The sequence below is a fragment of the Rhinichthys klamathensis genome, unplaced genomic scaffold, assembly GCF_029890125.1.
Source record: "Rhinichthys klamathensis goyatoka isolate OS25496 unplaced genomic scaffold, OSU_Roscu_1.1 h1tg000222l_1, whole genome shotgun sequence".
NCBI classification, from domain to species: Eukaryota; Metazoa; Chordata; class Actinopteri; order Cypriniformes; family Leuciscidae; genus Rhinichthys; species Rhinichthys klamathensis.
Window position 1 is genome coordinate 901,372 of NW_026606746.1, and position 27,946 is coordinate 929,317.

The following is a 27,946-nucleotide window of genomic DNA, read 5'->3' on the forward strand; positions in this document are numbered from 1 at the left end:
TTTGAAATTAAAAAGTTGAATCGAATTAGAAATATGTAAGCATTTTACTTGTTGTTCTCCGACTTTTGGACCCCATACGTAGGCTATACCATCTACATCTGCATTTGACCATCTGTACATTTGTACTGCTCTTTTATCTTGGTTTATCTTACCCCACTGTGCAAAACAAGTGCACCAAATCTGTTCAGCCATCTAACATACAAACAAAGGCTGTGCTAACAGGATGTTAGCATTAAGAAATAAAAGTGAGTGTTTAAATTGTGCTTAAAAAGAAATACACATTTCATATTCAGTACAGATGAAAAATAATAACAATAAAAACATTATATATGCATTCAAGTGGTATTTCTATGGCTTTTTGTACAATACAACCTTTAGTGAAAATATACATCTACACATAATTCAAGTACAAATGTACAAAATTCTTTAAACTCATACCCTTTTCTTTAATTATGATACAGTTTAATACAGTTCATAAATACAGTTGAACATTCATACGTTTAGCATTCTGATTGGCAGCTGATGGGAAGTGGGAGTGGTTTTAAGTCAAGATGGCTCCTCCTCCTCATTGCTAGCACTCCTAAAACAAACCTGTAAATGATGAAGAACACAGTGACAATATATCAAATGCAGTGAAGACAAACATTAGTGTTTAGTGTTTTTAGTGTTTTGTAGTGTTTCTGATGTATAAAGCTGAGGTCACAGTCAATAAAGGTTTGACCAAAAACCCACAACAATAGGATGTATGAAATGTGATCATCTGCAAAGTGACTGACATAATAAAGCTAAACATAACGATGAACCAAAAATTCATTTTTGGCGGACCAAATATAGTTTTTATTGAAATAATTTACCAAAACAACCTACATGTACTGATAAATTACTTTTTACATGTGATTACGTGCATAATATATAATTATTGGCCACTTTTGAAGAATTTTTGTATACATTTAGCAACATATTACCCAAATTAACCAAGAATCAATACGTTAATCTTATATCAACCTTATTATGTAATTTCTCTTCATTATGAATTTGTAATCACTAGATTGCTTTCAGTTTTCATTAATTTGTAATTTGCATTGAGTGTGTAATCATGTCATAACATCTCTTACTTTGTATTTTAACTTTTTGTTAAATGTATTTTAGAAGACCACTAATTTTCTGATACATTTTATTATTGGAGATCAAATTATTTGTAACCAATGATAGTTTTTTCACCTCAGAGCAAACACTACACAGTTAAAAGTTTGAACTGGGATCAGCTGTCATTTAACCAACAAAACTTTGCAATAAGTGGTAAACCACATAAATTAAAAAGTCTAGTCATTTACTAATCAGCTTTGAGGTTTGCATTACTCTGGTTAGAGTTAGTCAGAGTAAACACACACAGATAGTCTGGATTTTCATATTGCAGGGCTTAAAGTCAACATGAAATCAATATATATATAATATAATGTATATATATATATATATATATGTAAACCAAAATAAACACATTCAGCCCTGTAGTATGAACATAGAGATAGAAATGAGAAGTCTGGCCATGCAGAGATGGTTTTACCATTCAAGATCATAAATGGCAAACAAAAATGTTTTGGCAAAAAAAAAAAAAAAACTAAAGATGAAGGTGGGAAATTCTGTTTGGAAAGAGCCAGAAAATACCTCAAGCCCCACCCCCTCTGACCACAGCGGGCGGCACGCTAGAACTTGCCTCTCGTCGGAATAACCGGTAGAAGAATCCTCGCTTGGGCGGTGGATTTGGCCTGTTTACATCCAGATCAGAACACAGTGCACCATCCATCTCGAACACATTAATCTCCTTAAAGCACTCCATCTCAATCATCTGAAATATGGACACACACACACACGCGTACTACTGTACACACTTAAAACGTTCCACGCCAGTCCTCTATTTCACATCCTGGCCGCATTTCCATATAGGATTTTCAATAATTCAATGGTCTATCGTGAATTTCTGGAAGGACATTTTATTGCTCAGAAGTTACTTTTTTATTGACTTAATGGAGTTGTTTTATTTAACTTTATCTCAGATGTTTCGCCTAAATATCCTAAGAGACATGAAAAAAATGACAATTAACTACATACTGTATAAAATTGTTTTAAAAGTTATAAATTATATTTTAAATGACAGCAAAGACATTTAGAATCTTACAAGATTTGTATTTTATATAAATGCTGTTCTTTTGAACTTTCTATCCATCAAAGAATCCTGGATTTTTTTTTATCATGGATTCCACAAAAATATGAAGTAGCACGACTGTTTTCAACATTGATAACAATAAGAAATGTTTCTTGAGCACCAAATCAGCATTTTAGAAAATGATTCATGTGACACTGAAGACTGGAGTAATGATTCTGAAAATTCAGTTTTACCATCACAGGAATAAATTACATTAAATATATTAAAAAAGATCATTTAATTTCACAATTTTCACATTTAATTTTAATTTTTTTTTATGAAATAAATGCAGCTTTGGTGAGCATAAAAAAATAAACAAACGTTTGAATAGTAATGTATGGACATGTTACTGTTCTGAAGTGACCAGAGTGCTGTACCTCATTTTGCCATGGGATGGAGACACTTCCTGTTACAAACTTGTGGTAGAAGTCATCATCTGTAGGGTCCAGATTTACACCTTTGACTGTAGAAAACTGCTCTATGTCCAGAACATCCTTGCAGTACACCGCACGTGGCTAAAAAAAAAAAAATTAGATATGGCAAACATTCATCTGGAAATCCTATATGTTTAGTCTAATAGGTGCTCAAGAGTCAAGCAGATAAAAACATGAAAACAGCCAATCAATAACTCACATCAGGACAGAACGGTGGGTCTAGCATGTTGGCTTCCAATCGCTTGAAATTGATGTTGCGGAAAATGGGATGCAGTTTGACTTCGGCCCCTCCGTTACCTCGACACCCCAACCGCTCCTTTGGATCTTTACATAGCAACTGTGGGAGCCCAGGAAAAGAGAGGGAAAGTGCTGTCAGAAACAGGAACTGAGTCAGGGAGGGAAAGAAGTAAGGCTGACACAGAAGAGGAGAAATCCCAGTGGAAGTAAAACTGACCTTGAGGTCACAGTCTTCCATGACACCGTGAGAGAGGACTAAACAACACTCACTCCTCCACTACTACGCATGAACTCTTTTCCATGTAAAAAATCTTACATATTATAGCCAACATTCTGACATTCATATTTCTGACTAATAAACATGTCCATGATAAAGAAAAGGACACAAGTTTTTATACACCTACACTTAGTACTTAGTAGATCACGATTCTCCTACGATTCTGAACAGACGACTAAAACAAAATAACATGTAATGTACTAGAGGTTCTGGCAAAATTATAATTTCTGTAGTCTATTTAAAATGTTTAATGAATCTGAATTAATTATTTAAAATAATCGGTTTGAATAAATGATTTAATGACAAATACATTTTTTTAACAGTCACTTGTCGCCACCTACTGGGATAATGATGTAATCGATACAATCGTTATTTGAAGCGCCATATTACTTTAAAAAGATGATTTGCTCTATTTTGATCGCTACCGTAGACATCAGTGTTTATATCCAAAACCGAACTATAAACGTTTATCCCAGTTGTTTTGTGATATATGAATATTTGTAGCACAGAAATAGCGATACTGTGTGGCTGAAAAGACTGTTTGTGAAGCGGTTTCATACACGACATCTGCTCTCTCTGGATGTTCTGGTATGATTTTGTCAAAGGTTTAATAGACACAGGCTAACCGTTGTCATTTTTAGGAGTGAGACCGCGTGGGAGTTTGAATCGAGATCGCGATCTTTTAACGATTAATTGTGCAGCTCTAGTACTCATATTGCTTTCGAATTTCTTTTTATAGCGTTTTCAATAAAAGTTTAAATTTAATGACTCTAAAATGTAAGAATAAAAATTGAAATATTAGATGGAAAAAAATCAAACTTTGCAACTAACTGAAATAAAATAAGTTGAAGTACTAAAATTGTTAAACCTGAAACAAAAATAAATGAAAGCTAAATAGATATATTAAAAAATAAAAAAATGACAAAAGAACATCACCTGAACTAAAATAAAAATAAAAACAAAATCATATTAAATACTATAATAGTATATAAATAATACTAAAATTACACTGATGTGGTGTAGTCAAGCAAAATAACATTTCCCTTGCACCTTAAATACATGTGAACGTACACGTCTTAATCATTATTTTCAAAAAGAAAAAGAAAATTACTAATAATATATTTTAACATAACTACTTATTTTTACTGATAGATAAATAAATAATAAATAAATAAATAAGAAAATAATACAAAAACATGAATACTAAAAATATATAAATTAATTTTAACACAGAAATAAATTAAAAACATGTTAATCAGAAGGGACATTTGTGCATTGCATTTTTATGTATATTTCTATAAACTAATACATTCGTACAAAATATGATCATTATGTCATTGACCCCAATACCAATTTATGTTGACAATAGTTTAGTTGACACGATCATCCCAACTTACTGTGGCTTTGTTCGTTTGTTCCCATCTCATGACTATGATCATTCTAATAAGCAACATCACCAAAAAAAACAAAAGAGCATTAAGTGCTCACCTGTCGGCAAATGTCTTTAGCTTCTTCAGCGAACTTTTCAGTGTATTCTTCCTGGTCCTCACATACACGACGGTCCACCTCCTCTCTCTTCACTCGCTCTTTGCGGCGACGGAAAGGAGACTGACCCTGAATCATTTCGTATATTAGGCATCCCAAACCCCACCAGTCGGGACAGAAGGTGTAGCTCTCATTCTGAATGACCTCTGGTGCTAAAAACACATACGGAGAAGAATGAGTTTAAACACTCTATGACAAGAACCGCTGAAGAGATCCGGAATGCGTTTGGCTCTTACCCATGTATCCCACCGTGCCAACACGCCCTCGTATCGTCTCAGCCTCTGGAATTTGGACGGCCAGTCCCAGGTCAGAAATACGGATGTGCCCTGAAGAACAGCATCTCATAAAGATTACCTATTATACTATTTTACATTTTTCAACTTTCTTTAGTGCGTAATGTTGCTCAAAGGTCTGCAAAGCAAAAATTCCACTTCAAATTGAGCCTTAATAGGTCCTGCAGTTTTTTCATTCCTATCATGCCCAAACATGACATGCTTCAAAACAGCTACAGGTAAAAAGAATGTTCTCCTTAGAGGTAAATACTCTAATTAAAGAAGCTTAACAAGAAAAACTAGATTTTTACGTTTTCTGAAGAAAACGCGAGTAGTGTTTGTTTGTGCAAAATGCGTCACCACAATGCAAGAGTGTTCTGGTAGAATGGCAAGACATTGCTATGTGGTTGCTAGGGTGTTCTGGGTGGCAAATTTCTAAATAGACCACCCTCAAGGGTAGATATGCATGAATAAGATAAACAGGAGAAAAAAACATAACAAAAACAGACCTTAAAGGGGTCCTATTATGGCCTTTTACCAAGTCTTAATTTAGTTTATGAGGTATTACTAGAATATGTTTTCATGCTTGATTGTTCAAAAACACATTATTTTTCACATATTTTACATTATTACAGCACCTCTATCTCCAGTCTGGCTCGAACACTCGAGATGAAATGAGAGAAGAACTCCCCTCCACAACGGCGAGTTCTTCTCTAGTGTAAATATTAATGATGGCGTCAATTTCAAACCAATTCAGACCCTGACAATGTTAACGATCAAGAGGACTGTGCAGAACGGATTTCATGTCCAGACTTTGCAAGCACAGATTTTACAGTCTCTTTGACATAGCAACAGCACTTTCTTCTCTAATGCAGGCCTCGTCCCCTTTTTTGTGTTTTCCATGGGCGTATATTATTTAAATGAGGAATATTGTGACTTCATAAGATCCAGAAAAATAGTGTTATAGCCATTCGTTGTACTTCTTGGAAAGTGAATTCTGTTAAATAAAATATCTCCCTTTGGAGTGGACTTTGAGCTTTGTAACCTTGCAGATCTTTTTAATGCTCAAACAGCAACATTACATACTAACTAAAGTTGAAAAAGTGGAAAAGCATAATAGGACCCCTTTAATACGCAGTGGTAAATATAAAAATGGCTTACCACGGTCATCTAGGAGAATATTCTCAGGTTTCAAGTCTCTGCAAAAATAGAGAAAAAAATGTATTTTAAAAAGCAGAATTCTAATAACTATAGTTATTAGTTAACCTTTTTGTTTTTGTTTACACTACCATTCAAAAGTTTGGGGTCAGTAAGATATTACTGAAACGAGTCTCTTATGCTCACCAAGACTGCATTTATTTAATAGAAAATATAGTAATATATACTATATTATTATTACAATAATAAAAAAAAAGGTTTTCAATTGATATATATTTTTTAAAATGTAATTTATCCCTGTGATGGCAAAGCTGAATTTTCAGCATCATTACACCAGTCTTTAGTGTCACATGATCCTTCAGAAATCAATATGCTGATTTGCTGCTCAAGAAACCAGAGTTATATTAAAAAATGTCCTGGCTCTTCCAAGCTTCATAAAGCTTTTTGGAAGTCCATCAAAGCGCATCCACCCATGATAAAAGTGCTCCACACGGCTCTGGCGGGATAATAAAGGCCTTCTGAAGTGAAGCGATGCGTTCGTGTTTATCGACTTTATCGATTAAAATAACTAGCTTCCGGCAGACGGCCGTACGCATCGATTTACGGCGAAAAACGAACCCTTGAACTTGCCGCACAACGTAATGACGAACGCGGTTGCCAAGCCCTGTTTGTTTGAACCGCGAGAGGCGTCAAAGATTACGCTACTCCTACATCCTACGTCATACATCCTCAAGTGTTCCTGTTTTGCCGTAAGTCGACTTGCATAGGCCGTCTGCCGGAAGCTAGTTATTTTAGCCGAAAAAGTCTTAAATATGGATATTTTTCTTACACGAACGCATCGCTTCACTTCAGAAGGCCTTTATTATGCCGTCAGAGCCGTGTGGAGCACCATTCACTACCATTATGAAGCTTGGAAGAGCCAGGACATTTTTTAATATAACTCTGATTGTATTCGTCTGAAAGAAAAATGTCATATACACCTAGGATGGCTTCAGGGTGAGTAAATCATGGGCTAATTTTCATTTTTGGGTGAACTATCCCTTTAATGTATTCTGGAAACCATGATATATTTTTATGAGGATTCTTTCATAAATATAAAGTTCAAAAGAACAGCATTTACAGCATCTTAACGAACATTATAAATGTTTTTACTGTCACTTTTGATAAATTTAATGTGTCCTTGCTGAATAAAAATGCTAATTTCTTCTGAAAAAAATCGTACTGACCTCAAACTTTTGAACAGTAGTGAATATGGGGAGCGGTAGCCTTATGTTTAATAATCTGGCCAGCTAATACATGGTTTAAATCCGGATGTAATTGACCAAGTAACTTGACAGAAAGCTTGCATAATAATCCTGCTCTATTTCTAGCACTGACCAGGTAATTCCATACGAACTGTCTCCTCAATCTGCCTGCTTTTAAAAAAAGGCATAAAAAAAAGAAGAAATTTGTTTATATATTTTGCATAGAAAATGATGCCTGCCAATATTGATGGAAAGTAAGGCCTTACTTTTTTTCTTTTTTAAAAAAAAATAATCACAATTTAAATATATTCAAATCTCGCAGCCTAACATTGCTATGCCTGACCATTCAAAATTAGCTATATTTATCATGCAAAACACTAGGAAAAAAGTCCCAAAAAGTTATCACTAGACAGAATCTGTGGACTTTATCATGTATATGCTGGAAAATTTGTGGAAAATCGGCAGAATTTTGCAAAACGGATGTAAATATGTTAGAATGTGAGCGTTGAGAAAACTAAACACACCTGTAGACGATCCTCTCTCGATGCAGGTCCTCTAAGCCACAGCAGATCTCTGCTGCATAAAAGATGGCACGCTGTTCATCAAAACCAGAGTTTCCCATGTTATAGATATGAAACTTCAAGTCACCGCCATTCATTATAGTCAACACTAAACATAGAGCGTCCTTAGTCTCATATGCATATGCCAAACAAACCTAGGGGAAATAAAAGAGAGAAAAAGAGGTGCATTGTTATCTATGCATAAAGAAAGGATACATGAAACTTTGAGGTGCATGTGAAACAGGCCCATGTAGCTCATTAGAATGTTTTTCAAGCACTTTCACATAAATCATCTGGTGACTGGCACCTGTAATACAGCACATTTCAAAACTCCACAAGGTTATGCCAGTATAAACTACAAATGGAGTTTGTAGTTTATGTTAACTTAGCAAGCCTGTCTAGAAGGGCTACAGTCCATCTATTGCAGTGAATTATCATTTTACACCAGCACATCCTCTGTGATCTGTTGAGTGACGTGTGAGGAGAACCACTGCAGAAGTTGAAAACCGCTGTGTTAAGGAGGGGTTCTCATATCTCAGCGGTTACACCCAACATTGTGGGTGGTTAGGTTTCAAATGTAGACAGATGCGGGAAAGGGCTGTGAATTAAGACCAACAAGCTGATGTTACTGTGAAAACCTGCTACTCAATGAGACCACAAGGACAATCAAATAACCCTTTACATCATTACATGAAACATAACCCCCATGGGAGCATATCTGAATGGTTACAAACTACAATGTAAAGCAATCTGCTCAATTATCATGTAAATAGTGCTGATTTTAAATCTGAAATAAAAAAATGAGTCATCAAAAAACGTTGTACATTGGTATCACCAACTACTTTGGACTCCCATGTAAATACTGTACCATGTATACAGCATGATAATATATCAACACCATGACAATACCATAACTGTACAATGGTACTGCCACACACTATATAAGTATTAAAGTGCCGGTACGCAAGAAAAAGTGAAGGTACGCTAAATAATAAAATACCGGCCCACTTCGAGCTCTGTAAATATATATATGATGCATATATAAATGATGCATTAAATTGACCAGAAGTGACAATTAAGAAGTTACAACATAATACAAAATAGTTTATCGTATGTTAATTAATGTAGTTAACTAATGTTAACAAATGAAACCTTATTGTAAAGTTTTTACCCTTATTGTAAATTAAACTTTTTTGTAAAGTTTTACCCATTTATATATCATTTTATAAAATAAAATATTGACATTTTTTTACTGTATTTTTTATCAAATATATACAAAAGAATTTTAAACAATATATAAAATAACTACATGAATATTGATCTATATATTATTCATAAATAGTAATCAGTAGCCTTACTGCTTAAAGTGTACATATTAATAGCATGGTGACGCAGTCAGAAAAACGGTGAATAGAATAAAAGCTGTTTCCCATCACACGCAGCTCATATTAGTCACGGTATTATGTCACTTTATTCTGTTAGAGTTTACTTGTCGTCCCCAACTTTTAAACATGAGTCTGTTTATACATACTGAATGAACTCTGGGGCTGGAGGGAGGGAGGGAGGAGAGAGAGAGAGAGAGAGAGAGAGAGAGAGAGAGAGAGAGAGAGAGAGAGAGAGAGAGAGAGAGAGAGAGAGAGAGAGAGAGAGAGAGAGAGAGAGAGAGAGAGAGAGAGAGAGAGAGAGAGAGAGAGAGAGAGAGAGAGAGAGAGAGAGAGAGAGAGAGAGAGTGTGTGTGTGGGTTTAGGGTTTAGAGCACTTGACTCTGCTCTCTAAAGCTGCTGTTTGGTCAGCATTGCTAGGCAACAGAGATGTTCTCATTTGTGAAGTAGTTCATGAGGAGCAATCGTGCCTGCCTGTAGCATGAATACGCACAAAGACTCACACAGACGCATACTCTTGCGCACACATACACACACATATACCATCTTTCTTTTAAATTTAGATGTACTTTACATACCTAAAAGACACTTGCACTAGCTGCAATGCTAAGCACAACTCACCTGTATGTGGCGTAGTGTGTGTGTGTGTGTGTGTGTGTGTGTGTGTGTGTGTGTGTGTGTGTGTGTGTGTGTGTGTGTGTGTGTGTGTGTGTGCAAGCTTGTGTGTTAGTGTGTGGGTGGGTGGACAGAGGCTCAGGTGCTCTACAGCTGTAGTGGAATGAATCAGAGGCCGACATTACACTGCAGGCACTGTGTGCTTTGTCTGTACACATGTTCGGCTGGCTGTTCTCTTTTCAATATCGTTTTTGAGGTGCTAGAATGGTTCATTTTTTGAGTTCCTAGAATGTTTACTGCGTGACCAAATTCAAAAAGATTATGTAAAAAGGCTTAAAGGAATGGTTTTCCACACTTTTAAATACTATTTTATTTTGAATCAAAAGTCAATATTAAAATCATCTTGGAGCGGACTGGTTTGGTTCAAACCGTAGACATCTTTATTTAAGACATTTTAAATGGAGAAATTGGACTGCTTTGTGAGATATCCTTAGTTTGAATATCTGTTTACCATGAAAATAGCTTAAATTCTTCTTTTTACACAGCAAATATTAAAATAATTTTTATGGCTGATATTTGGAACCACAGCCAAATTAAAGCTGTTTTAAACCATCTCTCTGTGATTTAGCTAGTCAGGAGGTAAATGATTCAATTCAGAGCAATTGGTTGTGAACTACTACTCTGGACCAGATTTAGCTCAACTACCCATGATAAATGCAAATGGAGTCGAGATTTGCCATTAAGCTGGAAAATATAGCAGATTTTCCCTAAAACTCTGTTGAGAAGTTCACGGAAACTGAATCACAGAGAGAGTGAGTCAAACGTTTATTGCACAAACAATACAGACAAGACCAACATGCAACTGAGACGTCAGGTTAAGAGAAAAGTAAAAAATGAGGAATAAAAAGAAAGTAGTACTTACTACAAAACTACTGTTAACTTTTTCTAAAATGCGTTTTTCATTTAATGCCATTGCTTCACCTTTTCTTTTCTTCACCCGTTTCTTCTCCAGCTTTTTACAGGCGTACATCTTACCAGTGGCACGAACCTGGCAGGCACAAACCTGGTTGAAAGGATGGAGAAAGCAAAATGGCACAGAAAAAGACATTTATTATTTTTAATCACCTTTTACAGTTCACTTAAATGTGCACACATTCTTATTATTTTTAGTGATGCACCGAAATTAAAATTCTAGGCCCAAACCGAAACCAAAAATTCTGTATGCACTTGGCCAAAAACCGAAATCGAAATTGCTTTTTAATAATATTAGTCTTTTTAATGAAATTCAATCATTTTAATGATACTGAACTTAAAAAAATACAAGCCAATAAAATAAAATAACTGCACTTTTATTGAAAGTAACACTTCGACTCGACAATACAGACTGGGGCCTGGGGGCAGCATGAACGACGCTCGGGACAGTAGGCGGACATGTCACTTGCCCAATCGGGCCAGTGCTGCATCGTCATGAAAGTGTATCATTTGCATGTGTTTAAGTCTTGCCGATTTAAATATTCAAGCGCAAGAAGACAAGAAAAAGAACTAAATTCGGTTCTCGCAAAATGTGTGTGACATGCTGTCTGACGCGGCATTCGGATGTGTGTAAAAAAAAGCGCGCCAGACAGCGTGCCGATACTGAATTGAGTTCTCTTTAAAATTATGTCAAAAAGCCGCCTTGGTGAGTATCCTCGTAAATATGTCTTAAGTGATCGTTAACAGTTGAGAAAAAAAAACGCATGTGTAACACTATATTGGATCCAGATATTAGGTCTTAAAGTGACAGCAGCCTAATATTCCTGGTGTTTTCTGGGTTTTTTTTTATGTTAATCAAACAAAAGGCAAAGAAAAAAATCACTCATTGCTCTTGACTGAATATAACTTTAACTTTAATAAGAAAATATAACTTTAATAAAGTATTAAATTATACTGTGAAGACTTTTGCATTTGATTACTTTATTCAATTTCTGTACTTGAAAACGACTGTTAGACCTTCCTGAAAAAGCTTAACCTTTATTTCATTTGTATCTATTGTATTTATTTTTGTGCTATTGCTTAAAATTTGATAATTTGTTCTTATTTTATTACTGAATGTTTACTTGTAGTTTTAGCTGTAGTAATAAAATTGAAATCTAGAATTGTGAAATTTCACTAAAATCTGGTGTCATAACCTTATTTATATGTTGCATGAGTCAACTGCAACAAGATAAAAAAAAAAACTATTTTAATGTATTAATGTATTGTGTGGTGGGGCCAATTTTAACCACTGTCCACTAGGAAAAATCCATAGTGTTCAGCCCTGTCAACGTTATTTCTCTAAAGTGCTATTCATCTCTACATATGTAAAACATTTTCAATTAGCAAAAAATAACTGAGTGCACCTTTTAATAGTCATGCTGTGTAACAAAGTATTTTTTTTAACTGTAACTGGAAAATTCTTCCATTGAGTCTCTCAATTAAAAAGGTCCTAAATACTGCACACATAATTTCTTAAAAAAATATATAGACTTATTAAGTCATGTTAAATTCTTTAAAAACTGATCTGACAGTGACTGAATGAAATTACTCACCTCACCAAATCCGCCCTTGCCCAATACCCTGTAGTGTCTAAATGTGTTTTTGGTTACTGGTTGCCTGCAAATGAAATACAGTTCAAGTCAATTCACTGCACAAAACAATTTCAGAAATCGAACATGATGCAACATAAGGACATTTCTTCACAACTAAGGATGATTTTTATTAAAGCAAACATTTTGTTTTGTTGTATGAAGGTCATGTTAAAACATGGAAACTTGTATATTTTACTGTAAAAATATGAAAATCCATGAAAAAATATGAATGAATGATTTCAAATGTCCTTTTGTTAGAGCAAGATTGTTTAGTTGCGTGTGTTAATTATTAGTCCTGACTGGACAGGAAGTCTGAACAGCTCCACCAATCACAAAGGCCGATGGAGATGTTACTCACCTCTCCATCCACTTCCATTGAAGAAAACGGGAAAAGTACATTGTCTCCTGATATGCTGAGAATGGACCTCCACTTAAATATTCACGAACTATCCTGAAAAAAGAGAAGGGATGTTTGAGAAAATGTAGATAAGTACAAATGCCATGATACATGAATATGGCAATTATACAGTATCTACCCTCTGTAACCATCATGTACCTAGTACTGCCATAATACTTTTTTGTGTTGCTACAAACTGTTCATTATTTCAAGTAGTTAAATGACAGTAAAGCTACTTAAATAAATAAATAAATAAATAACAGAACTCAAAACAGCAATAAATTAAATATTTATTTTGCTAAAAAAATGCAACGTCATGCAAGAACTTGTTAATTGAAATGAACAGTCCAAACAAGACAACTTGGTCCTGAGAGGCCATGTTTTGAAAACTGAGGCACTTTTAAATTACAATACTTTAAACTTTACAATAAGGTTCCATTTGTTAACATTAACTACATTAGTTAACATGACACAACACGGAAAAATAATAATACTTAATATAATACTTAATTATATTTTGATTAACTAACATCAACAAAGATGAACAAAAAATACTGTAAAAAATGTGTTGCTCATTGTTAACTAATGCATTAAGTGATGTTAACTAATGGGACCTTAGTAGCATCTCGAATGATGACGTGTACAAGTGTTATTGGAGATGAGCCGGATATTTTTCATGCAGCCCATACCATTTTCCCCTCTAATGTAACACACACGCTATCACACTTACATACAGCAACACATACTTTAACAAACTCTGTGCCCATAGAGATTTAACAGGAAGGGTTAAAGTACTCCACCTCACCCCCTCTCAAACAGAAAGGAAGCTTAAACTAAACAGAACTAAAAGACTGACTGAGGCTAAACACAAACACACAAAACTCTGTTTAGATTTAAAGTCACGTGTTTACGTTACTCAGACAAACAGCGTGGCTACAGCGAATGGTTCATTCTAATACCGTAGGTCTTCACACTAACACCAGTGAAAACCACAAACTGAGATCCACAACTAAAAGTGAGGTGGATAAACTATTGATTCCACTTCAGGCTTTACATAAACCAAATAAACCATTAAAAAATGGACCAGCCTATTGATTAAACTTAAAGGAATAGTTCAACCAAAAATGAAAAGTCAGGCCATTGATTAGCCTTTAACACATCCCTTCTTTCATAAAATACAAAAGGTAGTCTTTTTAAATAATAATTTGGACACTCAATTGAATATAATTAAAGCGAATGTGGACGGGTGCTTTTGTGCTAAAAAAAAAAAAATCCATGAAAGCACCATTGTGTGCTGTATCTTCTGAAGTCAGAACAGCTTTGTGTGACAAACAGACCAAGTTATTTAGTAGCAATTTTTTAAGATCATGAGCAGAATAAAGTAAAAGCATGTCTTAACATTTGAACGGTAATGTGAACAGTGCAGTAGGTAGTAAGCTGTATGTTAGTATTCCAGCATAGCTGGAAATATCTTAATCCTTAATTATTACTAAATAGTATTAATAAAATACTATTTATTAAGAATGATTTGAGCTAGCTGATTTGGAATACACACTACCCTTTTTGGGGTCAGAAAGGAAATTAGTATTTTTATTCAAAAACGATGCATTAAATTGATTAAAAAAGTAACATTTATAATGTTACAAAAAAAATTTCTGTTTCAAATAAATGCTGTTGAACTTTCTTTTTATCAAAACAATTCTGAAAAAGTGTATCACGGATTCCAGAAAAAATATTAGGTAGCACAAATGTTTCAACACTGATAATAAGAAGTTTCTTGAGCACAAAATCAGCATATTAAAAAGGATCATGCGACACTGAAGACTGGAGTAATGGCTGCTGAAAATTCAGCTTTGCCATCACAGGACTAAATTACATTTTAAAATGTAATAAAGCGGACATATTATGCCCCCTTTTACAGGATGTAATTTAAGTCTTAGGTGTCCCCAGAAAGTGTTTCAGCTCAAAATACCCCACAGATCATTTGTTATACCACACCCAAAACACCTCTTTTTGTTTGGAAGCAAAAACACGCCGTTTTCGTGTGTATCTTTAAAATGCAAATGAGCTGCTGCTCATTTTGAGTGCTGCGTTTTTAGAATGCTGTTTCCTGCAAAATAGCTGTCGCCTACTGTAGATGACTGCCAAGTGAACTTCTTTTACTTATTATTAAATAAATGTGTTATTTACCTGGTACACTCCTGGAACAGCTCTCTACATGGAGTCTGTTCTAGTTTCTGCCTGCATTCCCCAACAACATCCTGAGCGATCTCTGGTAGATGAGCTGCTGACTACATGAGGAAGACAGAATGAAAAAGAGGGAGAGTAAACAGGAAGAGGGGTTGATAGTGCGTCATTAAAAAAAAGAGAAGTTTAAAGTTCAATCATTAATTCAGCAATTCTTTCAATGAACACGTGCACATAGGAGAGTGTAAGAACAGGTGCGTGCGAGCAAAAATTTGAACAAATATTTACCCCATTAATAAAATATGTGTCTAAAATATTTAAACCGACGTCTCTCCTCTTCTCATCCGCAGCCAACTGATATATTGCCTAAACAAACACACACAAATAATGCTGAAATGAATTTGCTGAAAACCACATATGACAATCAGTAAGGGTGCACAAAATATGTGTTCCATTAAAGAGAAGGTGAGAGAACAATTCGATCTTTGACATAGATTTCGATTGTATGTGTATGTCAAAGGCAGTCTGAGAGAAAAAGACAAAGATAGAGAGGTTAAAGAGAGGTGCAGAGTGAGTATGTGTATGTTTGTGAAGAGATTTCATACCACAGAATCCTGGAACTCTATGCACCGTTGTAATTTGGGCTGAGTGTCACAGAACTGCCGAAACAACAGACGACCGATTGGTTGCTTTTCACAAAGGCTAGTGTAATCCCTCTCTGAGAGCATTAAATAAGCAGAGAGACAAGAGAAAGACAGTTAAACCTATCATCGTCACATGATTTTCCTCATCTATAATCTTTAAAGTCAGCATGAGATGGGTAGTTGCGATAGTCTTTTCTTCCCTATTGTGATGTATATCTGAGGGAAACGGCTTCTTGAACAAGAAAAAATGTCTTGATTTTGTCCGTCAGGAAAACCTTACAGGAGCTTCCATAGGAATGAACTGAAAACGCTCGCTCTGCGCCAGTGGACACGCACCGTAAGCGATTTAACTCTCTGGGGTCTGAGGTGTTTTTGGGGCCCTTGAGATGTTTTGACATGTAACTCATATGTCATCTCAACATCAGACTGACCATGTGACCACTGCCTAAACTGCAGTCTGAAACATCAACCAGGGGTGTGTTTCCCGTACAACGACCTAACTCGCTGCTTCTCTACCATAGTACAATGCATCGTTGAAGAAATCAACCAGCTAGTCACAACTGTTTCTCAAAACCATATTGTCGCAAAGTGGTCGTTTAACCATGCTGGTTAATGATGTCACGCAGGTGTTGGAGTAATAACTTATTTTAATTAAACTGTTTGAGGTCGAATTAACGCTAGATGTTTTCATATAAATTACAGACATGGCATCTGAGGACTATTTCTCTATTTTCTCAGTTAGGTTTGGGAGTTAATTATCGTTAAAATCCTTAATTTAGCGTAATGACGCATGCAAAATCGAAATCTCTGTCTGTCATTTTGCGAGCAATTGTTAATAAAGGAATTTTTTGCACAATGTTGGAAATATTTACAGTGTAAACCATGAAGGCGAGTCAGTGGATATCACACAAGCAATGTGTAAACTTTGCTCTAGAGTTATGGCGGTGGAGAAGTCTGAAACCCCAGTCAATTATGACGCTGCATCAATGGTTCATATGCTCTCAGAGGCGATGAGAGCTGAATCTACTTTAAAGCAACACTAAGTAAGTTTTTTTTACCTTCAAATAATGTTTCCAAAATCGTTTCAGTGGTTCATCAAGTCGTGACATGGTGAAATGCACTTATGCCACCGCATTGCGGTCCTTTATCTGGTATATCCACGCTATGTGAAATTGCCAGATCGGGTCGCGTTTCTGTAGTTCTAATGAGGACAATTCCGCTTCCAACCTGTAGGGCGACCGCAGAGGAAAAGTTACTTGGTGTTGCTTTAACGTGCTGATAACAGTAGGCCTATAACTGTCTTAATTTGTTTTCTTAATATTTCTCTTGTGGCCCATAAGTAGTGAACATTTTTTGAAGAGAAGTAGTTGTTTTTGAAATGAGGAGTAAGCTAATCTAACTAATCATTTTCCTCGCAGCTCATCGGTTATGGGGTGATGTGCTATAAAAATTGAATTGTAGCTAATAGCCTATTAATTTTATAATAAAAGTAATAATAATAGGCCTAATTTATTAGGTCAGCTGATGCTGATCATCTTATGATCATCGTCTATCGCGTCTATCAGCTGATCATCGTCTATCGGCACAACCTGGCACGGGGGTTTTCGCGGGGCCCTCCAACAAGCGGGGCCCCCCCTGACGCGGGCCCGCAGGTTCGGACGCATTCTACCACATGAGCATCGACACTACAAAAACAATCCGGTGTGCAATCAAATGTGCTTTTGACTACCTTTGGAAGTGGTTGAAAGGGACAAGCTCAAACGTTTTAGACCCTGTTTACGCCTGTATTTAGCGTCGTTCACTTATGATCGGATCGACCAAAATGCATCTAAATACCAGGTGTAAACATGGCCACGGACTCAGTAAAGGAAGAAAACAGAAACCTCATTTGACATTTATCATATATATTTGAAATTAGATACTTTTAATACTATGTAAATCTTATGTTAGATAATAATTTCTCGACATATCTAATAGGTCTCAGATTAAACATGACATTTGTGCCTCTAATTTAGAAATAAAGACACCAGACACAAAACTGTACTGCATTCATGGAATGTGCCAGGCAGGATGGAAAATCCTGAAAAACATAATTCTGACTGATTGAGGTGCAAAGCCCTTCAATTACATTTTTGTAGACCTTAGGGAAAAAATAAAATGTTTTAATACATGATATATGACCCCTTTTATGAAATATTTCCTCTATATACACACAAAAAGTGCAAAACTCAGCATACAGCCACAGCACTAAATCACAGTGATGCTGAGCAGAGCGCTCAAGCTGAGCCCTTTGCTGCAGGACTCTCTGGAACGTTATAGGCCTGGTGCATTCTGGGCCAAGAGGAAACAGCCAGGACTTCCTCAGTGAGCCAAGGTCTACAGCTGTCTGACGCAAACACATACACACACACCTGCCCACACACCAGCATGCATTTTTAACTGACAGAAACATTCTAAACCATGTAAACCTTTTAACGAGGAATACACTAGTAAGTATGCTTTGTTTAGAGAACCACAAAATAATAATAAATAAATATTTTAATATGTACTACATTTAAGGTACAAGCAACAAGTAAATATTGGCAACAAGTATTGTGAATTAATTACTTATGGATGACACTTACCGAACAATTGCATCTGCAACTAAATATTTAACTTAATTTAATGGAATCAATTAATTATTTAAATCAGTGCATTAATATAAAAAAGGATGACAGAATTTTATTGGCTGATAATGGCCAACATTATAAATCTGATATGCGTTTTAAAAAAAATATATATTAGAACTCAAGTTCCTCAAGTTGATGTAGATAAATCTAACATTTATGCTAAAAAAGGTTTCTAGGTATCAGCCAGCCTATCAGGGCAATGCTTAAATAACATCAAACAGCACTAATGAGAGAGGATTTAGCTTGCATAATTTGATTTTAACCACCAAAAAAAAAAAAAAACGTGATCAGAGGGTGTCCAGACTGCACCTGGTCCTTGCATGACTAGGAATGTTTGTATGTATACAATTACAAACAAATTGGTATTTTTAATACCTTGAAACTGGGGCTGTCAATTTAGTGCAATTAACTAAATAAAAAAAGTGAATTATTCATGCCCCCCTAACCCCTATCTAAATTCTGTTTTGAGGGATTTTCCAACCATCAGATCAATTCAACATTAAAGTCCCACGTTTTTGTGAGTCCACATGCAATGTGCCTGCATAGGCCAGTGATAGGCTTATGTTCAATGATGCAGAAATAAAACCAACTATATTTTGACTTTTAACACTGTTTTGTAATGTCTGTTCAATGATTTACACACTTGCCACAATAATGTAGGCTAATGTGTTTGAATTGATTGAATATCTCATCAAATATTTATGTAGTTAGTTATGTAGTTTTATTGATTGCCAGCCCTACTTGAAATATATATTCTGCCAAAGCTCATTTCTGTATGCACTCTTTCATACATCTATCTTACCAATAGTGCGTCTAAGTTCCTCACACTGACTGATATGAGGCAGTTTGAGCATCTCCTTCCATTTCTTGCTCCGCCCATTCCGTTTCCCTCCTCCTCCTATGAGAGATAAAGAGAGAAACAAATAAGATAAACTCAATGCAAATTACAACCATTGTAATTTGGCTATTTACTTTTATTTTTCAGTCTCTATCCATGGTTAAAACACATAAACACAGAATTTTTTGGCACACATTCCACATGAGTGTGAAAAAAATCCACTCTATATATTAATTATTAAATATTATAGCATTTTCATAATATAGCAGCCTATGTAATATTAAATGAATAAGCCCTAGTAATAACCTGTCAAAACACAATAATATTTAGGAGAAAGAGAGAAAAGAAACATGAGGATGACATAAGAGAAAAGGCATTTTAACAAACTACAGACAAAGTCAAACAACAATAACAACTGTTTTCCAGAAATCCTTTTTTTTAGTCTCCAATCACTTTTCATTCTTCCATACATCTGGTAATCAATGCTATTATTCCTGAATGCACATTGCCTTCGAGAGATCATGACAGCTGGAAAACTTTGAACCTGTAAGATAATATGAAGTAATCATACCTTGTTTTCATATAATTGTTTAATGGAAAAACACAAAAGGAGCGTACAAGAGAGTAATCAAAAGCTTGCCGTCTTGAGGCCAAAAATGTAGAGAAAGCATTCGTCGTACCCAGGAAAACAGTTTTCCTCAAACTGAGGAATGAGAAGAGTTTATCCTCCAGGATTTACTGTAATTTCAGTGACTGCAAATTCCAGCCACATTACAGACAGACTTACAAGTCATGCTCTTGAAAATACACACACACACACACACACAAAGAGAGAGAGAACTACTGGCCTCTGAAATTACCCTTGGGGGTAGAAAACATTTAGGGTGATTATTTAGGGTCTTATTATCCGTGTTTCCATCCTAGGACTTTTTGGCAACAAAAAAAGAGAAGGTTTAGCGCATTAAAATGTTTACCAATATAGCAGATGGAAATGCCAATTATCGATAATTTTTTGCAAATGTCGACACAATCTTTAACCTAACTTTAGCGTAAAAATTATATGTCAATACTTCAAATATCGCGAAAAACAGTAACCTTTCCTTTCAACAGAAACAACTAGAGTGTGTATGTATGTGTGTGTGTGTGTGTGAGTGTGTGAGTATGCGCAGGCTGTATGGTTGTGTATGATTTGGCAATAGGGGACAGCCTGCGAGTGTGTGTGTGAGCATGTGCGTGCGTGCGGGTGTGAGCGTTATTGTAAACACACTACTTGACAGTTTCATGCTGCTGTGTTCAGACTTACTGTATGTTTTGTTTGACTATAGTACATTCAGGAAGTGTACATTCTTGGAGCAGATCAAATAAAAAGGGTGTTCATATATCTGACTGCTTGTATTCATCGCCGAAAATTTGCAGAAATACAACGCATCGTGATGCATTGTACTGCATTGTGATAACGAATCAAATCGTTGACACAATAATCGTAATCGAATTGAATCGTGAGACCAGTGACGATTCACACCCCTATATCACACATGACAGAATTGAAAAAAATTCATATGTTCTGTCAACTTCTGTGTTCATGGCGTTGCTCCCGTTAAAGCACCGTTTCGCTGTTGTTCAAAAAGGTGCATTAAATCTATTATATTCATATTATTAAATTACTATTGGTAAGAATAAGACGTGTTACCTCTCAAACATCATTCATCCTTATTTTTGTAATTTTGTCTTCACCAATAAAAGTTCATCAGAAAAATAATAGCTGGCCTACAACTGCACACATTTCTGAATATTGCTTGCTGATCAAGTATCGATCTAAAAAGTCTTTATAACGAAGTACAAAAAAACATGACACTTTTTAATAAATATAATAAATATAAAATATAATGCCTTGAAAATCTCTGAAGCTCGTATAAAAATGTGCCGTCTGTCAAACGAAGGAAGGCTGTTGGAATTTCCAATGCTGACGAAAAAAAAATGTAAAATACACAACATGTTAATTCTGTACCTGAATAAATAAAATGAATTTAATAAAATCAGCATTTCATGGGCAGAAGCTGGCTACTTGACAAATGAAAATCACAAACATGACACTTGTTAATAAAATAATTGTATAAATACAATTTATTAATATGTAATATCATTTTATCTCAAACAAATTAGGAAAATAAAGTGGGTTGAATCCAAAAAGCTCTAAACCAATTTAAGAATTGTAAATATGGCAGATGTAGACCATTTATGTTTAGGTTACAGCTGCATATGCCTCTGAGAAAGAAAATAATTAGCAGTGTAAGACTGGAAAAACTGGAAGAACTGGAAGAGATGGCAACTCTCTGAGAAAACAAAGGAAATTAACATTTGAACTCTCTCTTGTGAAGTCTCACCTCAGAATACATCTCTTTCCCTCTTCCCCCAATCCTTCTCTCTCATGCTGAGATCACCAAAATTCATGGTTTAATGTGAATAATTATCATACAGTATTATACATGTTTGGTATCATTTGAAATGTCTCAGTGCGACTGGTGCAAATGTCTCATCCCCAAAGAAGTAAACCAAAAGGTAATAAAGTTCTTAAGGGTTTAGAGATAACTTGCACACAGACGAGGGTGTTTCTTCCAAGCAAATGGCATTCTGCTCCCAAAAGGTGTAAACTCTGAATGCAAATTCCCATTGTCAGCAAATGTTTCCGTGTGAAAGAAGTTTCTGTCTATATAAAGAAATGCAACACGAGGCTCACTCAGGGCGATTTGTAACTCAAATTAGCCTGTGATGCGGAGTGTATGCAGGTTCGCATCTTCTCTCTTTATTCCAGAGTATTTGATGTTTTGTATATTTCTTATCTTTGAATTGATTAAGAAATTGGCATGATACATTTACCTGACATAATAAATTGTAAACATTTGATTTTATTCTGAATTACTTTCTCAAGTAGATTAAGCGAAGTCTTATGTTTCCGCAAATCTGCGTCCAGGGTTAAGTACATACTAGACCCCAGTTTAGATGGAGCGTGAGGCACATCTGGTGGGATTCTAGATTCCTGACGAACTGCTTGACTTTAAGTTGTTATGCAGTCACAAATAGGTGGCTAGATAAAAATACTATTGAGATAATAGCAGCGTTTGGAGCGGCATTATCTTAATGTACTAGCCATAACCTCTGGTTATTGTTTGGGCTTTAACTAAGTTGTTATATGGGCGACTGTAGGTGGCTACATGGGTACTTTTTAACAATATAGCAAGCGTGTGCGGCGGCATTGTTGAACTGCTTTAGCCATAACCTCTGGTATAAATACGGCCGGCGCGAGACTCTCTGAGACATAGATTCCTAATAAACAAGTAAAATATAAAGTAAAAGAGTTAAATAGAATAATCAAATGTATTGCTAAACTATTATATAATTGACCAATAACCAACTGGGCAATCTAGCCTACCGGTAAATTCGGGGTCGTGATAAAATGGAGTCAGATAAAAGCTTAAATGGAATTAAATTACTTTGCCACGCGGAAAGACAGTAACTAAGAAAGGCAGATTTAGACGGGCTTACAGCAGCAATTTGAGATTATTTAAAAAAAAAAATCGATTTGATGTTATAGTACTCTGAAACCAGAACGGATAACTGGTTTGAATGATCTGAATATACGCGTTCTCGGCCGCGTCTAAAGCGTGACTGGCTTGACTGAATGTTAAAGTGTTACAGGGATAGTTCACTCAAAAATGAAAATTCTGTCATCATTTAGGGCCCGTTTACACCGTTTTCAACTAAAAACGGAGAGCTTTTTATGCATTTTGGCTGTTCATATACACGACAATGGCGCTTTGGCAGCATGAAAATGCAAGCTTTTGAAATAGGGTTTCAAAGTGCAAGTTTTTGAAAACTACTGTTAGGCTATCTCTCCGTGTAAACTACAAAAACGTAAATATGTGAAAACGGTGACGTCATGCATGCGTATTATGTGTTCGGTTCAGTCTATAGCCGCGTAGTGTTCCTTTACAAAGTGACATCGCCAACTACTGGTTTTCGCGAATTCTTGTGAACAGGGATCGTTTTGACAATGTTATCGTCTGAACACGAAAAAAAGGAAAGGAAAAACTTTTCCTTTTTTAGTACATTGTTGTCATGTAAACGTACCCTGACCTACCAACGCATTCTCATCCTAGGGCGTCATATTTTGACATTTCGTCTACATCCAACGCACATGGCACCCTTTAGCGTCAATATGAGACGCAGATAGATATGGGTAGGTTTAGGTCTGGGGTAGGGTTAGGGTTAGACCGCTAGGAGGCGCCTTCTGGCCCATATCTGGCCCATGTGCGTTGGATGTAGACGAAATGTCAAAAGCGTCAGTATATGACGCCTTGGGATGAGAACGGTATGGACCTACCCTTAAGTTGTTCTAAACCTGTCTGAGTTTCTTTGTTCTGTTGAACACAAAAGAAGATATTTTGAAGAATTTTGGTAACCAAACAGTTGCTGGTCCCCATTGAAAAAAAATACTATGGAAGTCAATGGGGACCAGAAACTGTTTGGTTACCGACATTCTTCAAAATATCTTCTTTTGTGTTCAGCAGAAGAAAGAAATACATACAGGAACAACTTGAGGGTGAGTAAATGATGACAGAATTGACATTTTTGTGTGACCTGAACTATCCCTTAAAGTTAAGTAACCACGATTAATTTAGCTATTTTAGAGGTTTCAAGAACCGTATGTTCTTCAATAAAACCAATAGTTTTGTTTACATAATTAACTAAATTAATTATTATGCAACTAGGGGTTAAACGTATCATTGCGGATCCGTGATCCGTATGGACGAGGCCCCACGGTTCAGCACGCATGTGATTCGCAGATTCTTTTCAAGTTTAACCGCCATAGACTGAAAGTTTATAATTTGCACGTGTTTTGTCTTGCTACATTACACATTCAGTATATTTTAAACCATTCCAGTGCTAGAAGAAGCAAAAGGGAATTTAATTCTGTACTCGCAAACTGTTATCTGTGCGCACAGCCGCACACACCCAAAGCACGTGCACATAGAGAGAGGCGCGTTTCAGATAGCGTGCAAACTCCAAATTGATTCCTCTTTCGCTTCTCCTTGCACCTGGATGGACACATACACGCAAAATTAGGTCTCGGCAAGTAGGCTATTCTTGTAAACACAGTCAGTTATGTCTTAAGAAAAAGGAACAAGAGAAGGATGTACGTCATTATAATGGATATTAAAGTGACCGCAGCCTATAAATACCTGCTGTTGTCTGTGTCATGGTAATCAAACTACAAAACACAGCTTTAACAAAGATTAATCTATATTAAATTTATACAGTGAACATAGTGTTATTTTACATTTAATTATTACATTTCTGTACCTGAAATGAATACTTTATTTGTAATTATGATTCAATTAGTATATTCTATTTATCTATGCTTGTGATTTGTGTATTTGTTTTGTTCTTATTTTTTACTGACTGTTCACTTGCCTTTAATAATGTCTGAATTGTATTAGTTAGGCTAGACGTTTTTGATGTGGTATCGGAGTACTTAAAGTGTGCTTTAAGTAATAAATGGATAGCAAAGTTACCACCCCCACCCCTAAAATGTGAAAAATGATCCGATCCGTGACTCAAAAAAACGCAATATGATCCTAACCGTGTGTTTTGTGATCTGTTTAACCACTAACTAGTTGTTATTTAATGCATTGTGATTATTACAATCATCTATTTATTTAATATAAACAACAGTCTCTCCTAAAAATAATCTAACATGTTAATTCGCACAGCACAGATGCACCTAGTCCAGATGTGCATTCTTGCATTTGATTATACATTGACAACATATCACTCACTCAATACTAATGCAATAACATGCACACACACACACACACACACACACACGCACACACAACCACTGAGCTGTTTGACCGGTCAAACCCTCACAGATAATACACATCTGTTCAATCTACTCTAAAATCTACAAGGACAGATATGAGCAACTGCTGAAGTGACAAAGAAAGAGACAATAATAAACATCCTGGTCAAGAAGACTTCATTCCACAAGTCAAATGTCTGTGTAAGACTGGTAGTAGTTTTTGGAACAGCTAATGTAAAGCTAGACAAGCATATTTTCTGTATTTACATAAAGTCACAACAAGATAAACAGGAAGAAGAGCAAGATGACTGGCTGAAAACAAGAAAAACACTCTTTCACTCTGAATCAATTTGCCTGCAGACAAATTTAAGTCCAACAAATCCTTTTTCCTCATTATTCGACACAAACACACACCTTAAAAAGAAACACAATGTTTATGCTGTTTCAGCATTCCTCAAAATGTATTTGGGAAGTTGACATGAAATGCATTCGGAAAGTTGGCATGTCCTACTGTACTCCATCTAAAACTATTTTAAACAGCATTGTGTTTTTAATAAAAATTCAGCATTTATGAGCTGATATTAATTGTGAGATTACAGCAACGAGTTGTTTAAAAACAGTGGAAAATCTTAAGAGTAAAAATGTCCAGATACATGACCCTTTCCTTTGTACATTCGTATGAATTATAAACCTAAAATAATATAAATTATACATTTTAACCAATAATAATCTAAATTGAAACAATACCAGCAAATGCTAAATACCTAAATCAATTCATGAAACCACTCCATTTGTAAGCTTTATTAATGTAATAAGCTTAGATGACCACAGAAATGCAGAACACCTAAAGAATAGCTTTATCTTGGAGAAAAAAATACTGAGCCCTATCTAAGAAAACTGTGCACGACCTTTTACTTGCTCTACAAAACAAGTAGTGAAGAACATCTAATCAACTAACACACTCAAAGAAAAGAGAAAGCTACTGACGAAACTGTGAACAAAAAAGGCCTTATAAAGAAACTGTGGTTCTCAATCTTTTAAACTCCAAGACCACCATTGTCCAGACCATATAAAGCCCCCATTCTCGTGTATAGGCTAAGATAGTCAATTAGGTACTTCTGCTGTATTGATTACAATACTGTTTGTTTTTCCATCCTTTTATTAACAGAAACTATGAGTGTCAGTTAATTAAAATAATTAACTGCAATTAACATTGTGATTTCAGAACTTTCTGTTCAGAACTGTATGTTCGGCAGAAATAACAACAACAGTTATTCTAAGGACAAATTAAAACGATATGATGTCAGTTTATATGTTGATTTTAGCATTTAGCATGAAGTCTTTTAGCATTTTAAGTGATTAAGTATGTTTTTTAGTCTTGCAGGCCCCTTAGAAGTTTGCTGAGGCCCCCTAATTCCCAGTGGAGTATTTCATAGCTTTAGCTTGTTAAAATAAACACCAGAAATATTGAGTAGATTATCTTAAAGATGGCATAAAAAAAATGAAAATTCCAAATGCACGTTATAGATCTTACTGTGAATGATTCATCCATGTTTCATGTAGGGCTGTAACTAACGATTATTTTTGATGATTATTTTTTACGATTAGTCGATTAATCTATCGGTTATTGTTATTATTATCTAATTATTTTCTGATCAGTCGATTAATCCTTTAGGTTAACTTACCAATAAATAATAACCATAACTTCTGCCATAAATCTTTCAATGTTTTATTCAAACATTTTCTCATAAAATACCAAAAAAATGAAAAATACTAATATAAAAAATAACGAAATGCCAAGAATTAAAAGGCATCTATCAGTAATAAATGTCCATGATGGCTGCATTCATAGTCACTGTTTAGAGTTGACAACAAGGTGTGAGTCTTGAAATGTTTCGTTCATGTATGAACAAAGAGCAGTGACAGTATCAAAAATGGCTATGTCCATAATACCAGGAAGTTTTATCACAATTGACAGAGTGCTATTAAATAAACGAGTCCAATCAAGCCGTCAGATCACCATCAGATATTTAAAAAAATCGATATATTTTAAGTAGACTAAACCCGTCATGATTCTACAGTTCAGTGTGGCTCTCACATTAGGCTATATATGTCGTGGCAGACAACTAGTTGTCCAGTGCGGTTCTGTTCATTCAGCGCAGGTTTGTCGAGAATGCGTTCGTGAGTCCTGAAAATGTGCAGGTGTCAGTTTGGTTAATGTGCTTGTCAAAAGGCTGTATGAACGCAACCGTATTAAAGGGTAACTCTTGCCAAAATTGAACCTAGGCTCTTTTTGTTAATCTACCCGAGTCAAACTTTCATGTAAAAGCATAATTAGAATAGATACGCCACTTTTAAGATTGAGCGTATTTTCGTTTTAGGTCAAATTGCCTTTTGAATGGGAGTGCATGGGGCACTTCTATGATAGCATCAAAATCGCTATTTTTAAAACACAAAAAGGTGCGACACAACATAAAACTGTGCTCAAAGTATCACCAGGGGCTCTACACATGAACTTGAGCATTGGCTACATTGTTTGTGTACACAAAGTTTACTAAAAAGAAAGGTTTTGAACAACTCACTAGCTGTTGTCCTTCCCGGCCGCCGACATTTCGTCAGTCAAAAATAGTCGATCTGTATCACTGAATCATTTCATTATTATATGAGAAAGTTTGACTCGGGTAGATTAACAAAAAGAGCCTAGGTTCAATTTTGGCAAGAGTTATAAGCATCTGCTCAAGAGTTTTGTTTTGTGTGAAACAGGGGATTAGGGATTAATGTGAACAGTGTGACAAATCTGCACATTCCCCTCAAATCT

At 35.5% G+C, this 27,946-nt stretch overlaps 1 protein-coding gene across 2 annotated transcripts in view; it reads right to left on the bottom strand.

Annotated features, from left to right (window-relative positions):
• Nucleotides 1–422: 422 nt before the first annotated feature.
• Nucleotides 423–27,946, bottom strand: part of grk4 (G protein-coupled receptor kinase 4) — a 29,833-nt gene continuing 2,309 nt past the window's right edge. The window contains exons 2-16 of one of the 2 annotated variants that reach the window (XM_056264573.1): nt 19,233–19,328; nt 15,723–15,835; nt 15,406–15,483; nt 15,121–15,221; nt 12,892–12,984; nt 12,495–12,558; nt 10,850–10,990; nt 7,895–8,085; nt 6,130–6,167; nt 4,933–5,022; nt 4,640–4,848; nt 2,837–2,974; nt 2,581–2,718; nt 1,715–1,846; nt 423–591 (exon numbers count right to left, since the gene is read on the bottom strand). In XM_056264573.1, coding sequence (XP_056120548.1) covers nt 547–591; nt 1,715–1,846; nt 2,581–2,718; nt 2,837–2,974; nt 4,640–4,848; nt 4,933–5,022; nt 6,130–6,167; nt 7,895–8,085; nt 10,850–10,990; nt 12,495–12,558; nt 12,892–12,984; nt 15,121–15,221; nt 15,406–15,483; nt 15,723–15,835; nt 19,233–19,328 — 1,667 coding nt within the window. In that variant the 3' untranslated portion in view covers nt 423–546. Of the gene's footprint in view, nt 592–1,665; nt 1,847–2,580; nt 2,719–2,836; nt 2,975–4,639; nt 4,849–4,932; nt 5,023–6,129; nt 6,168–7,894; nt 8,086–10,849; nt 10,991–12,494; nt 12,559–12,891; nt 12,985–15,120; nt 15,222–15,405; nt 15,484–15,722; nt 15,836–19,232; nt 19,329–27,946 lie in introns of both variants that reach the window. The other variant, XM_056264572.1, reaches the window with a different exon arrangement.